Genomic DNA, 16,110 nt, shown 5'->3' with positions numbered 1-16,110 from the left:
AACATGATCATTTCCTTCTTGTTATCTTTTAGACATATTACAGATGCTACACTTGCCATTGTGAAAGGAGAGACAGTTCCACTTGATGTCTTGCAGATCAAGGTAAGATCTTTTCATCAGAGTTTGAAAAAATTAACAAAGTAATACACACTTAAAAAAAAATGTAGTAGTTCAAATAAGATTGTAAAGAAAACAACTGTTCTTCTTCTTACCCTTTCCTATGTGAAGTATAACCCCCCAGAGAAGATAATTTTACCTGTTTGTTCTAGTTATCACTAATTAGTATGCTCGTGATGCTACTTTTAAAAATTGTGGTAAAAAAAAAAAAAAAAACAACCCCACAAAACATGAAATTTACGATCAGAACCATTTTTAGGTGTATAATTCAGTTTAAGTATATAATACTACTTTTTGGTTTATCAGTTTTAGACCTTATCTCTTGGCCTCTTATCAGAAGTCCTCTGTATCACCTCTCAGTATAGTGGTATCATGATTTTTAGTTCCTCTGATTACCTTTGGCCCACAAGTAATTTTTCTGTTTTATATGGTTGTTTTGAGTATTAAAAGAGCTAATAAATATAACGCACTTAGGACAGCACCTGATTTCATCTCACCTGTTTGTATGGTGGCCACCTCTCTATCTCATGCTCTGCCAAAGGCGAAACCTTTCTCGTGACCCATCTGTCTTTTGGAGGGCCTTCTCTTTGGAATTCAGGTTACTTGGTTGTCTTGCATTGTCAGCTCTCTATTGGGCTTAAGAATAATTATGATTCTGTAGATTATCAGGCTTTTTCTCATTTTTAGGGTGGGAACAATGTTCTTTGTTGCTTCCTACATCCTAGAGAGGAGCAGAACTTCCCATTTTTCTATTGGGTTGTCTAACATTTTCTTACTGATTTGTAGATGAGCTCATGAATTACTCTAGAAAGACATTTGCTCTCTTTGCCCACTGAAGGGGCCTAAAGGCAGTGACACCCAACAACAACGAGCATATCTGGCATCCAGATTTTGGTTTCTAAGTACCATTCCCTAATAAAACTTAACAGGATTCTGTGAAAAGATGTCTTTCAGAGGCAGGGCAAGAATAAGGGCAAAGAACTACTCAAAAACTGATGAAGACAACGCAAAATAGGAGGCAGCCTGATGGTACCCTATTGGCCAATTTTGGGCTGGTTTGAACATCAAAAAGAATAATGCTAGTGGATTATAATACATTAAATAAAAATGATGAATCTATAGTTATGTTACAGAAGAATTGCCAAATTGTAAATGTATAAGATACAACAGAGTTAGAGAATTACCATTGGGCAATCACTAATGAAATCACTAATTCAAACAGGGGTCATCAATGGATGCTACACACATTGGATAAAAGGTCGTTGAGAAACAAATATCCACACAGTCTCAAATGATCGCAAGTTACTTAATAATTACAAAGGGAAAAAGTGCCTTTATAGTAGAGAGATCTAGCATATACCACCTTAACCAGGTGATCAAACAGCATCACCAATCATGGGACAGATGGACATTATCTGCCTCCGGATGTGATACATTGAGAAGGGTACAACATCACCTACGTGGTTTTCTGCCCAAAACATTAGTCTTAATCTAACTGACTCTAATAATGAGAAAACAATCAAATCCAAATTGTAGGACATTCTAAAAACAGCCATTGATTTGGCTTCTTCAAAAATGTCAGTGTCATGAAATCTAAAAGAAGATAGTCTGTTCAAGATTAAGGGAAGCTAAAGAAATATCATAATGAAGTCCAGTACGAGATCCTGGACTGGAAAAATGAAAAACAGTGTCAGCCGTAAAAGACATCAGAGATATTTTAATATGGATGATATATTAGATGTTATGTGCCAGTGTGAGATTTCTTGAGAGTGACAATGGTGTTATGGTTATGTCCGTGTATGTCCTTGTTCTTGGGAGATACATGCTGAAATAGTTAGGAGTGAAAGGTCATGAAGCCTGCAATTTATTTGCAAATGATTTAACAGTACTACGAACTATACACACAGAAATAAAGCTAATGTGGGGAAATGTTGGCCTGGTGAAGCTGAGTGAGAGGTAAATATGGTGTTCATTGCACGTATACAAGGTGTTTTGGTTTGACATCTTACCAATATTAAAATTTTGGAGGGAAGAAGACCCAATAGCCATTCCTGATTCCTGATCAGAATCTTCTCTCTAAAAAGGGTTTAATTCCTAGGGAAAAGATATTCTCGCTTGATGGTAGTTAAGTATCTATTCCTTCTTCATCTAAATTTCTTCTTTTTCCCCCTGGAAAAGGCAGGTTCCTAAGAAGGCTGAGCCATAAAGCCAAATAATCCTATAAACAGCGAATCCTGCATACTTTACTCAGGTTTAGCCTCAGAATGTACCAGCTACATTCAGGTTGTCCTCCAAAGGCTACGCACATTTTATATGCATGCAAGTTTCCTAGTATCTGTGGAAGAAGCCTCCGTACTGTGTCATGATTCCAAACTTCAATCCTAAAATGTCGTTCCTAGTTATATGGCATTTGCTATATGCACGTTTACGGTTGATGAACCCGTGAGCTTGCAACCCATTTCCCTTTTATTTTCCTTTGTGCTTTATGCAGTGATATCTGGACTCTCCACCATGACCTTGTTGGTCAGGGTAAAAGCGATTTAAGTTGCAGTTGATTCTTTAGCATCTAATAAAGCTTAATCGTTTTCACAAAATGTGCTGAAAGGAATGTTAACCTGGAAAAGAGACTACAGATCAGCATCCATTATTTTATTGTTGCTGTCAAAGGAGTGAATCAGGGTAGATCTCTTAATAACTGAGTGATTTACTGCTTCTTATTTATGTGTGAGAAGTAATACATTCTAGAGTAATTAGGATTTAACTGAACATTCTTGACTGTGCTTGCATTTAAATGTCTCTTGTCTCCTTTATCTTTTTCTTTCAAATATACTGATTCTGTGAATTGATGAAACCAGTGTCAAATTTAACACAGGCTCTGTATATTGGTAACACACCCCAGGAAGCAGAAAACTTTTAAAATCAATTCCTAGAAAACATAGTACAGTAGCCTCTACTGTAGTTTCTGAGGCACCCAGCTAGGCTGAATTTGTCTTCTCTTTTTTCTTTATTTCTGGAAATTGCTTTCAGAATGTGGTGAAAAGCATTGCAGATGAAGCCTGATACCAGATTCCTCTTCTTTTAAAAAACAAACTGAAACACAATTAAACGTATAATGGAAGATTCTCCAAAAATAAAAGAAATAGTCCTTGGAAGCTATAATAGTGCTTTATGTTTTCATTGTATAGTGTGAGTTCACATCTCCTAGGACTTCTAACTCAGTGAGGGAGGCAAGATGTGTATTAGTATCTTCATTGGACAGATTTTTTTAAAAGGGTTGTCTGATCATATGACTAGTTGTGCTGTAGACAGAAGTAGAATAAGGATTTTCTGTCTTACAGTCCATTGCTTTTTCCTTCACTGCTTTGTCTAGGTGGGATCACTCTTGGCCTGTCACATGATTTTTAAAGGGCAGTTTTCTCATGTGGACATCTACAATGCCTGGAAGTTGACTTTAAAGTAACTACTGTAAAGATTTATGGAATTCTTCCTAGTTCTTTCTTTTTGGTCTCTCAGTTCGACTCAGACCCTGCCAACCCAGAACCAAATGAGGAAGATAGGGGAGGTGGTGAGAGTGAGACTCTCCCCCTTTCCCCTGTCTTTCATTCCTGGCTTCCTTCTGTTAAAGCCGCAGCTCTGATCATTCTCATACGACGATGCTTAGAGCTGCTCCTGAGCTCCTTCTGCCTTGATTCTTTTTCTTCATCTAGAATCCCTAAAATCCATAGGTCGGGCAGTTGTCTAGTTGACCAGGATCGTTTTCTTGTCACTGTTCCTTAAATTCTGTTCCAACCAGCTCTCCCAGTTGTTTTCCTCTGCAGAGCATGAGGTCATTTCCCCGCAGGGATTTACTCTGTCCAGGGGAGCCTCTGACTTGGAGCAGCTTATCTCCTTTGCTGCTAAGGTCTGGCTGCATGCCTGTCTTTCTGTACAGTATCTGTTCTTGTTTTCTCATCTCTCCATCTCATAATCTGACTATTGCCCAGAACTTCACTGGCCTAAGATACAGTGGTGCTTTGTCTGTTGGCTTCCACTCTGTTCAGCTGACCTTGCTAATTTTTCCTGTGCTTGTGTGTCCTCCAGCTGGGACCAGTGTCTCCACTACTGGCCTCTGCTGAATCCTGAGGGCTCCGTGCCCATCTGCTTTCCTAGACTCTTCACATTCTTCACACTCCTTTCCTACCCCTTGCTGGAACATAGCAACTCAATTCCGTGGAACCTTAAGGTTGCGAGGCTTTTCGGTTAATCTTAACAGAAGAGTCCCAAAATTCTTCCCCCTACATGAAGAAAGGGAAAATGGTTTTAGAGCACCAGTCAGGAAATCTTGAGTACTTAGCTCAGCACTTCTTGCTTCCACTACATGCTTTAGAACAGCATTTCCCTGAGGAATATTACTTATGCAAGATGTCTTCCCAGAGAAGGGCTGAACAGTTAACAACTCAGGAAAGCTGTATATTGTATTTCTTCTTTTGGACATTTATAATGTACATTAACATGTTAAAGACTCTAAAAAGAATTGCAGTAAATATAACCTCTTTCAAACCAAATAACTTTGATATTTCCCAGCTTATTTCAACATGGAGTCTTCGGTCATCATCATCAGCGGCTGTAACCTTAACATCTTAAGAAACACTTGGGAGATGTTCCCATTGATACAGCAAACTGTTCACATGGTGTTAATTCTCTCCCTTAGGCTAGAGCGCCCTTTCTCCTCGTTTCTTTTCTTTCTCTCTACTTTCTTCCCACCCTCCCCAATCTGGGTGCTTTATTTAGTTTTCCTTTTTGGGGAAGGACTGGGGAAATCACTGTAGTATGCACTTATTACTGTAATATAGTGTCCTTCCTCAAGGGACCTGATTTCTCTCTCTCTTTTTTTCTCATTAGCGTGCATCTTCCCTAGTCCAGTACTGTATGATTCAGCCTTGTTCCTTCTCTTTCAATACTATATAGTGCTTAGCTCACCCTTGGGAACCTCCTAGGTAGATCTGAAAAAATGATAATGAATAGATAAAAGAATGAATCCAGGAATTATACAGATATAGATATAGATACAGATACACATACATATAAATGCTGGATCAAAAAACATAGATTGCATTAAAAAATTCCTCCCACCCCCTATTCCCTGCCTCTGTCAACCACCAATCTGTTTTCTGTATCATCTATAAGCTTGTTTTCTTTGTTGTTGTTATTTTTTGTTTTTTTTAGATTTCACATGTAAGAGAGATCATACAGTATTTGTCTTCCTCTGACTTACTTCACTTAGCACAGTGCCCGCAAGGGCCATCCATGTTGTCCCAAATGGCAAGTTTTCATTCTGTTTTATGGCTAAATAATATTTCTGAGTCTGTGTGTGTGTGTGTGTGTGTGCATGCCACAGTTTCTTTATCCATTCATCTGTCAATGGACACTTAAGTTGTTTCCATATCTTGGCTATTATAATTAATGCTGCAGTGAACATGGGAGTGCATGTATCTTTTTATTTAAAAAAATTTTTATACAGCATGTTCTTATTAGTTATCCATTTTATACATATTAGTGTATATATGTCAATCCCAATCTCCCAAATCATCCCACCACCACCCCCCCGCCACCACTTTCCCCCCTTGGTGTCTATAGGTTGTTCTCTACATCTGAGTCTCTATTTCTGCCCTGCAAACCAGTTCACCTGTACCATTTTTTTAGGTTCCACATATATGCGTTAGTATATGATATTTGTTTTTCTCTTTCTCACTTACTTCACTCTGTATGACAGTCTCTAGGTCCATCCATGTCTCTACAAATGACCCAATTTCCTTCCTTTTTGTGGCTGAATAATATTCCATTGTATATATGTACCACATCTTTACCCATTCGTCTGTCGATGGACATTTAGGTTGCTTCCATGACTTGGATATTGTAAATAGTGCTGCAGTGAACATTGGGGTGCATGTGTCTTTTGGAATTATGGTTTTCTCAGATTATATGCCCAGTAGTGGGATTGCTGGGTCATATGGTACTTCTATTTTTAGTTTTTTAAAGAACCTCCATACTGTTCTCCATAGTGGCTGTATCCATTTACATTCCCACCAACAGTGCAAGAGGGTTCCCTCTTCTCCACACCCTCTCCAGCATTTTTTGTGTGTAGATTTTCTGATGATGCCCATTCTAACTGGTGTGAGGTGATACCTCATTGTAGTTTCTTTTTTTTTTTTTTTTTTTTTTGTGGTACGCAGGCCTCCAACTGTTGTGGCCTCTCCTGTTGTGGAGCACAGGCTCTGGACGCACAGGCTCAGCGGCCATGGCTCATGGGCCCAGCCGCTCTGCAGCGTGTAAGATCCTCCCAGACCGGGGCACGAACCCATGTCCCCTGCATCGGCAGGCGGACTCTCAACCACTGTGCCAACAGGGAAGCCCCTCATTGTAGTTTTGATTTGCATTTCTCTAATAATTAGTGGTGCTGAGCAGCTTTTCATGTGCTTCTTGGCCATCTGTATGTCTTCTTTGGAGAAATGTCTATTTAGCTCTTCTGCCCATCTTTGGATTGGGTTGCTTGTTTTTTTAATATTGAGCTGCATGAGCTGTTTATATATTTTGTAGATTAATCCTTTGTCCGTTGATTCGTTTGCAAATATTTTCTCCCATTCTGAGGGTTGTCTTTTTGTCTTGTTTGTAGTTTCCTTTGCTGTGCAAAAGCTTTTAACTTTCATTAGGTCCCATTTGTTTATTTTTATTTCCATTACTCTAGGAGGTGGATCAAAAAAGACCTTGCTGTGATTTATGTCAAAGAGTGTTCTTCCTATGTTTTCCTCTAAGAGTTTTATAGTGTCCGGTCTTACATTTAGATCTCTAATCCATTTTGAGTTTATTTTTGTGTATGGTGTTAGCGAGTGTTCTAATTTCATTCTTTTACATGTAGCTGTCCAATTTTCCCAGCACCACTTATTGAAGAGACTGTCTTTTCTCCATTGTATATCCTTGCCTCCTTTGTCATAGATTAGTTGACCGTAGGTGTGTGGGTTTATCTCTGGCCTTACTATCCTGTTCCATTGATCTATATTTCTGTTTTTGTGCCAGTACCATATTGTCTTGATTACTGTAGCTTTGTAGTATAGTCTGAAGTTAGGGAGTCTGATTCCTCCAGTTCCGTTTTTTTCCCTTAAGACTGCTTTGGCTATTCGGGGTCTTTTGTGTCTCCATACAAATTTTAAGATTTTTTATTCTAGTTCTGTAAAAAATGCCACTGGTAATTTGATAGGGATTGCACTGAATCTGTAGATTGCTTTGGGTAGTATAGTCATTTTCACAATATTGATTCTTCCAATCCAAGAACGTGGTATATCTCTCCATCTGTTTGTGTCATCTTTGATTTCTTTCATCAGTGTCTTATAGTTTTTTGAGTACAGGTCTTTTACCTCCTTAGGCAGGTTTATTCCTAGGTGTTTTATTCTTTTGGTTGCAATGGTGAATGGGACTGTTTCCTTAATTTCTCTTTCTGATCTTTCGTTGTTAGTGTATAGGAATGCAAGAGATTTCTGTGCATTAATTTTGTATCCTGCAACTTTACCAGATTCATTGATTAGCTCTAGTAGTTTTCTGGTGGCATCTTTAGGGTTCTGTATGTATAGTATCATGTCATCTGCAAACAGTGAAAGTTTTACTTCTTTTCCAATTTGTATTCTTTTTCTTCTCTGATTGCCGTAGCTAGGACTTCCAAAACTATGATGAATAATAGTGGCTTGTTTCTGATCTTAGAGGGAATGCTTTCAGCTTTTCACCATTGAGAATGATGTTGGCTGTGGGTTTGTTATATATGGCCTTTATTATGTTGAGGTAGGTTCCCTCTATGCCCACTTTCTGGAGAGTTTTTAATCATAAATGGGTGTTGAATTTTGTCAAAAGCTTTTTCTCCATCTATTGAGATGATCATATGGTTTTTATTCTTCAGTTTGTTAATAAGGTGTATCACATTGCTTGATTTGCGTATATTGAAGAATCCTTGCATCCCTGGGATAAATCCCACTTGATCATGGTGTATGATCCTTTTAATGTGTTGTTGGATTCTGTTTTCTAGTAGTTTGTTGAGGATTTTTGTATCTATATTCATCAGTGATATTGGTCTGTAATTTTCTTGTTTTGTAGTATGTTTGTCTAGTTTTGGTATCAGGGTGATGGTGGCCTCATAGAATGAGTTTGGGAGTGTTCCTTCCTCTGCAGTTTTTTAGAAGAGTTTGAGAAGGATGGGTGTTAGCTCTTCTCTAAATGTTTGACAGAATTCACCTGTGAAGCCATCTGGTCCTGGACTTTTGTTTGTTGGAAGATTTTTAATCACAGTTTCAATTTCAGTGCTTGTGAATGGTCTGTTCATATTTTCTATTTCTTCCTGGTTAAGTCTTGGAAGGTTGTACCTTTCTAAGAATTTGTCTATTTCTTCCAGGTTGTCCATTTTATTGGCATAGAGTTGCTTGTAGTAGTCTCTTACGATACTTTGTATTTCTGCGGTGTCTGTTGCATATATATTTTGAGTTAACGTTTGTGTTTTCTTTGGATAAATACCTAGAAGTGGAATTGCTGTATCACATGGTAGCTCTATTTTTAATTCTTTGAGGAACTTCCATCCTGTTTTCCATAGTGGCTGCACCAATTTGCATTCCCACCAGCATGCACAAAGTTTCCCTTTTCTCCACATTCTCAACAATGCTTGCTTTTTCTTGTCTTTTAGATGATAGCCATTCTAATAGGTGTGAGGTGGTATCTCATTGTGGTTTTCATTTGCCTTTCTCTGATGATTAATGATGCTGGGCATCAGTATGTCTGTTTCTATACTTTGCCCATTTTTCAAGTGGATTGCTTTTTTTTTTGTTTTTTCTATTGAGTTATATGAGTTCTTTATATATTTTGGATATTAACCTCTTATCAGATATATGATTTGCAAACATTTTCTCCTATTCAGTAGGTTGCCTTTTTATTTTGTTGATGGTTTCCTTTGCTGAACAGAAGGTTTTTAGTATGATGTAGCCCCACTTATTTAATTTTGCTTTAGCTGCTTTTGCTTTTGGTGTCAGATTTAAAAATCATTGCCAAGACTTATTTCAGGAAGCTTACCCCCTATGTTTTCTTCTAGGAGCTTTATTGTTTTAGGTCTAATATTGAAGTCTTTAATCCATTTTGAATTAATCTTTTTATGTGGTGTAAGATAGTGGTCCAGTTTCATTCTTTTGCATGTTACTGTCCAGTTTTCCTAGCATCATTTATTGAAGAGACTGTCCTTTCCCCATTGTATATTCTTGGCTCCTTTGTTATAAATTAATTTACCATATATGTGTAGATTTATTTCTGGGCTCTTCTGTTGATTTATGTGTCTGTTTTTATGACAATACCATGCAGTTTTAATCACTATAGCTTTGTAATATAGTTTGAAATCAGGGCGTGTGATACCTCCAGCTTTGTTCTTCTTTCTCAGGATTGCTTTGGCTGTTTGGGGTTTCTCTGTGGGTCCATACAAATATTAGGATTATATGTTCTATGTCTTTGAAAAATGTCTTTGGAATTTTGGTAGGGATTGCAGTGAATCTGTAGATTGCTTTTGGTAGTATGGACATTTGAACATCATTAATTTTTCCAATCCAGGAGCATAGAATATCTTCTCATTTTCAATTTCTTTCATTAATGTCTTGTAGTTTTCAAGTTCACCTCCTTGGTTAAATTTATTCCTAGATATTTTATTCTTTTTGATGCAATTGTAAATGGGATTATTTTCTTTATTTCTCTTTCTGATAGTTTGTTATTAGTGTATAGAAATGCCACAGATTATTGTGCATTGATTTTGTATCCTGCAACTTTACTGAATTCATTAGTTCTGTCATGTCATCTGTAAATCATCATAGTTTTACTTCTTCTTTTCCAATCTGGATGCCCTTCTTTTTCTTACCTAATTGCTCTAACACTTCCAATACTATGTTGAATAAAAGTGGTAAGGGTAGGCATCTTTCTTGTTCAAGATCTTAGAGGAAAGCCTTTTTACTGTTGAGTAGGAAGTAAGCTATGGTCTTGTCATATATGGCCTTTTATTATGTTGAGGTATGTTCCCTCTATACCCACTTTGTTGAGAGTTTTTATAATAAATCAGTGTTGAAGTTTATCACATACTTTTTCTGCATCTAGTGAAATGATCATATGATTTTCATCCTTCATTTTGTTGATGTAGCATATCACACTGACTGATTTGAAGATATTGAACCATCCTTGCATCCGTGGAATAAATCTTACTTGATTTATGGTGTCTCATCCTTTTAATGTATGGTTGAGTTTGGTTTGCTAATATTTTGTTGAGGGTTTTTGCATCTATGTTCATCAGGAATATTGGCCTTTAATTTTGTTTTCTTGTATTGTCCTTGTCTGGTTTTGGTATCAGGGTAATGCTGGCCTCAAAAAATCAGTTTGGAAGAATTCCTTCCTCTTCTGTTTTTTGGAAGAGTATGAAAAGGATTGGTATTAATTCTCCTTTGAATGTTTGGTAAAATCTACCAGTAAAACTGTCTGGTCCTGGACTTTTGTTTGTTGAGAGGTTTCTACTGATTCAGTCTCCTTACTAGTAATCAGTCTGTTCAGATTTTACCTTATTCTTTAAAATGTATGGTTTGTCTTAAAACTTACATTGTGTTTTCCCTGACCATCCATCTCCTTGGCTCCCTCACTCACTGTACAGTTGCACCTGCTCTGTACTTGCATAATACTTGATACACATCTCTGTTCTTTGAACCTACTGCATTGTGTTGTTATTGTCTGTGTCTTTCTACCCCCTATTATACCTTGAGCTCTTTGAGGACATTTTTTATCACTAGTTCCTAATATATAATATATATCCGTTAATGATGATTCATAAAAAAAAAGAATGAATGAATGATTAGCTTAGTATAGTCAGGATGGCTCAAGCCCTGCTGTCTCCCACAGTATGCACTAGGCACCCAGGAGACTAATACATCCTTGCTGTGCCAGTAGTGGGTTACCTTACCATCACCTCTTTGCTCTGCCATTTCCCTCTAGCTCCTTCTTCTCTTGCTTAAGCAGGTGGAGAGAGCAGAAAAGGAAATCTGCTTCAACAGATACACAACCAAGGAATGAGAGGCCAGTGTCTTTTACTGGTAGGCTGGCCCTATTCATGTGTGATTTGCCTAGAAAACCCTCACTTGTTTCAGGGTAGCGGGAACAGGAGTGAAAGTGGGACTGAGCGGGGAAGGACTGCCTCTCCTAAGAAGACTTAGACGCTTTCTCTAGGCCAACAACTCACAGTGCCAAGGATTCTCCTCCAGTTCCTAATTTTCTGCTTACACTGGTTCTAATGATGGCCTGGTGGAAACCGAGCTGGTTCTGTGCCTGTTCAGCAAATTCTGTGGAGTTGTGTCTGGCATTTGGCAGCTCTCTTTAGAATGTGGGTACCCTTGGGCTTTAGCTGCAATTCTGAGCTACCGGGCAAGTCCCTTTCAGAATCCTGGTGTGTATATTTTCATATAGGAAAGCCCATCATGAAGTGTAAACTCTTGAAGGCAGTGGCTCAATTGTGTGTTTTCTATATATTGCTAAGTAAACTCACTGATTTATTAGAAGCTTGCTGATTATAATATGCAGTATTTGGCCATAAAGCACTGGACTAAATCCAGGTCACTTTTCATCCTGATTTGTCATGACAAATATCTGGCTGTATTTTCAGATATCCAAGTGAAACATTCTGGAGTACATACCAGGATGCTGATCTTCCTTGCTAGCTCTTGGCCCTCCAAAGACAACGCAGGCTTAAATTATCCTAGCCTTGGACAAGTATAAGAGAGAGAAGAAATTCTGGCTGACCCGACTAATTGGTCCAAGAATCAGCCTAATGATTACAGTCTGAAGTATGATACTGTGTGTTCTTGCCAGCGGATTCATGAGGCCTAATACATAAAAGTTAGCTTCATTTTACAGGACAGTTTATTTAAGTACTTTGACTGAGCACTCACAGAATTAATTTCTTAAATTTGGAACATTCCTTTTAGAATTTTGGTTTGATGAAACGTAGGCCATGAACGTTTGCTGGTTACTTACCTGTAGAGAGTTCCAAGTTACTGTCGTCATTAATTTAAATTAAATGTGTTTAACTTCCAGGGTGAAAAGGAACAGCCAGTGTTTGCACTGACCGGCCTCCGATGGGGATCCTTCCGAGATGCTGGCGTCTCAGTTAGCAAGTAAAGGGGGGCACTGTATTAACGTGTGGTGATTTTAAGACACCTTCTTATTCTGTCCCTGTCTTTGCGGTTTCAATATGTAGTGATCTAGGAGTTAGTGCGGTTGAATTATGTGTGAATAACAGAGGTAGAGGTTTAAGTTCTTACGTGCAGAGAGGCTGCGGACAGTTCCGGTTTCCTCCACGCTAGCTTGGCGGAAGATCAAGAGGAGCAGCGTGCATCTCCCTTTCTAGACGTCGTATTTGAGCTAGCCCGGAGGGGCACTGGATGGCCTCTCCTCCCGCGGCCTCCTTAGCTGGGTACGAAGTCAGAGGCACCGCTGGGGCCACAGCCTCGTGGAGCTTTCACAACCCTGGTTGGAAGACCCCCCGACGAGAGGTGTTTTTTCTGAAAGCCTAGCAGATCCACAGAGCCCAGGCCACCTCTTTCAGAGGAGGAAGAAAGGCAGATGCCTGGCTGTGTTGGGAGATGAAAGAAACAGGCCTGTGGAGGAGGTGATTAGAGGGCCGCCGCTGGTTTTTCATGCGAACGGGCTTATTTTTGGAGAATTCATCGTGTAGAATAGGCTCCTGGCTCGGAAAGAGGGTGTGTCCTGTTCTGTTGCATGGAGAGGCTGCTTGGGCAGGGCTTCCTGTGGTGGGGCTGAGCAGACGCGGCGTGAGGTTCCCTCCTCGCTGGTGGGCGTTTTAGTTTTTCTTTACCTCTTCTTGAAAACGGGCTTACAATTTTAGTATGGTTTAAATGAATTAGGATTGATCTCACACACAGCTTTTATCAAGAAACCCCTCTTTCACACTGTAGGCATTCCTGCTCATTTTCTTTACAGAAATTTCTAAGTTTTTTTTTTTTTTTTGATGTGGACCATTTTTAACTTTATTGAATTTTTGTTATAATATTGCTCCTGTTTTATGTTTTGTTTTTTTTGGCCGTGTGGCCTGTGGGATCTTAGCTCCCCGAGCAGGGATCGAACCTGCACCCCCTGCATTGGAAGGTGAAGTCTTTTAACCATTGGACTGCCAGGGAGGTGCCTACAGAAATGTCTCTCATTTGTTTCACTGGTTATTCCTGCTAATGAAGTTCCTGACAGTGGGCTGTCAAAAGAGAGATATCACTACGTTATATCACACACTGTGTTCTTTAATATTTCACAGCTTTTATTTGCAAGTATGCCGTGGTTATCTTGATTCCACAAGTTATCTTTGTGTCTGATCTGTAATCTCAAATGCCAGCAATTTACCAAGAGGAATTGCTTGGTTTCCCCTGAGAAAGTCTGATGAGAGCAAATTGCTTTCTAACTATATTGAGCACAAGCATAGGTCAGCCCTTTAGGAATATCACACGCGGGCCCACATTCTGTTTGATTTCTGAGCAGTGAATTTTAAAATTCTGGTTGTTGTTATACCTGGACTAGGACCGTGCACTGAGTCGCTCTGTGTGTCATGAGAGAAACAATCGGGATGCGAGAAACCAATTCCTAGCTGGCCTCGGGAAGACTGCAAGCGCAGTGTCAGAACTTGCTATCGATACAGATGGAGGGAACTGCAGGCAGTTTAGAAATAAACTGCCTTGGATGGGATGTGTTTCTGTCCGGCTAACTGGGAAAAGAAGCAAATCATTGAGTAACCTTTGAAACAAAAGAACAAAAACAAAAAAATTAGTTGGTCCAAGCCCTCATGAATAGCATCACGGTACTTACCTGGGTAATAGAGTGGTTCCGCATTGCTCGTTGGATAGCTAAACTCCTTATTTGGGCATTCAAGGCCCAACTTAATCCGTCAGCACCCCTAACTACAGAGTTGTGTATCTTTGCTTTAAATAAAGCTTTTGCCCTGGCTATTACTCTCAGTGTTTCCCGTACTTTTACTACTCCTTCTGCCTAGAATGATCTCCTTCCCTCTTCTATGTATCTAAATCCAACCCATGTTTCTAGGTCTCATGCCCTTACTTTGTTCTTGTGTCATTCATTATGCAAGTGTGGCTGCTTCAGTGATTTTAGGCCCTTAGTGATTTCTTGTGCCTTCTTGACTCTCCTTACCAATGAATCGTGATCAGTTTATACCATGTCATGTAAATGTTTATTTATTTGTTGTTTTCTATTACTTTGGGGGGCCTTATTTTCTCAAATTAGGAGCCCTCAAAGGCAAGAATTTTATATTCTTTATATTGCTTCGTTTCCTCCATATACATAGTAAGTGCTAAATAAATACATATTGATCCAAAACAAATGGGGAGCTGTTAAGATGGGCTGGTAGGTGACAGAGATGAGTTTTAAGAGAGAAATCTACTTTATGCCACTTTTCTAATTCCAACTAGGCATCTTTTTCTCTTCAGTAGCTTTTAGGTATTTAGCAATATGAAGCAGACCCTCTTCATTCCCAGATTTCACATTTGCCATTTTCAAGCTGCATAACATAAGTAATGCGAAATTATGCTGATTTACAGATTTTAATTGTATGTTTGTGTGTGAGAGAGAACACGGTGTACAGAATGCAGCCATTTAGCTCATGAGTAATACATCAGCACCCAGCAACTGCGTCTCATTGTGGCTTTATCCCTCTCCACTCATTTGGAATGTATACTCAACTGTATTCCATGGTGGAAAGTATATATTACGGTGATACCTGTGAATTTAGAGATTCAAGGAGACTCTGATTATACATCCCTTGTAGATTGCAAGGATCTAGCTGCTGTATAACTAATTATGTACAGTTTGACATGGTATTCAAATGCAGATTAAAAACTTAACTGCAATACTTTTTTTTAATACTAAACCACAGTCTCCAAGCCTCCAGAGCAGACACTCATGGTAAAGGTGTAATTCTAATGCATTATCCGTCATGAATGGTATCTAGCACATTGACAGTTCTTTTAACATTCTAATTACATTTTTATCTTGGTCTTTCTCAGGTACTGGTATCTTGGGCCTCTAAAGACCAAAGTAGCCCACTTTTTCAGCACTCTTAAGGTAAATACAGTTTACAGTGTAGAAGCTTGACTTCTGGTATTTTGTTGTTCCTCTGTGATGTGTGTATTTGGAACCCTTAACAATTTCTTGCTACAGATGTATATAGTGTGCTCCAGCACTGAAATGGGGCATATTTACTTATATACAAATGCAGAAAGCATTCCTGTTGTGATTCCTCTCATCTACCAACTTACCCTCTCCATTACCAAGCCCAGATTTCATTTCGTTTTAGTATTTTACTTCCCTTTGTCTATTCATGCACTCACTCTTACCAGACAAACCTTGAACACAATGACCTGTATCTCGTTAACTATTTGCAAGTGTGTCTATATATTAGCATCTGGAAATGAACTGAAGTTGTGTATCTAATCATACAGGCTTGTGCTTCAAACTGTGCTTTTTCAAACTAGCCAGATGTGGGTAGTGGTTGCTGTATTGGACAGCACAGGTATAGAGACAGTTGCCATCATCAGAGAAAGTTCTATCAGGCCATGCTGCTGTAGACTATACAATGAAAAATACTGGCGTAGAGAAAAGCTCAACAATGTATATTAAAGAAAATGCTAATAGAAAAGTCATACTTAATCTGTGTACTATATACTGTGTTCAGCTTTTACGCAAATCAAGGTAGTATATTTACAATTCGACCAATCTGAAAATTGGCAGATGAAGTTTGAATGTGTGAAAAGTTTGGTTTTAATGTTAACATTCAGAGTATCGAGTGTTTTTTGAATTACAAAAGTAATATATGTCCATTGCAAAATGTTTGGAAAACATAGCTCCCTTTACCTTCTAAATAAATTCCAGATGGATAACAAAACCATTAAAGTA

At 38.7% G+C, this 16,110-nt stretch overlaps 1 protein-coding gene across 11 annotated transcripts in view; it reads left to right on the top strand.

Annotated features, from left to right (window-relative positions):
* Positions 1-16,110, top strand: part of AGK (acylglycerol kinase) — a 93,271-nt gene that overhangs the window by 54,483 nt on the left and 22,678 nt on the right. For all 11 annotated transcript variants that reach the window (XR_016394268.1, XR_016394267.1, XM_089917296.1 and 8 more), the window contains 3 exons: positions 33-102; positions 12,235-12,314; positions 15,222-15,279. Coding sequence is in view for 9 of the 11 variants with exons in the window: in XM_089917296.1 (XP_089773422.1) it covers positions 33-102; positions 12,235-12,314; positions 15,222-15,279 (208 nt within the window). In the remaining 2 variants the exon portion in view is untranslated. The remainder of the gene's footprint in view (positions 1-32; positions 103-12,234; positions 12,315-15,221; positions 15,280-16,110) is intronic.

Source organism: Delphinapterus leucas, chromosome 9, assembly GCF_059928025.1.
Source record: "Delphinapterus leucas isolate spDelLeu-1000000601 "Yukka" chromosome 9, BTC_Dleu_Yukka2, whole genome shotgun sequence".
In the NCBI taxonomy this organism is placed as follows: domain Eukaryota; kingdom Metazoa; phylum Chordata; class Mammalia; order Artiodactyla; family Monodontidae; genus Delphinapterus; species Delphinapterus leucas.
Note: the sequence above shows the minus strand (reverse complement) of the source record. Positions and strands in the feature narration are given on the sequence as shown.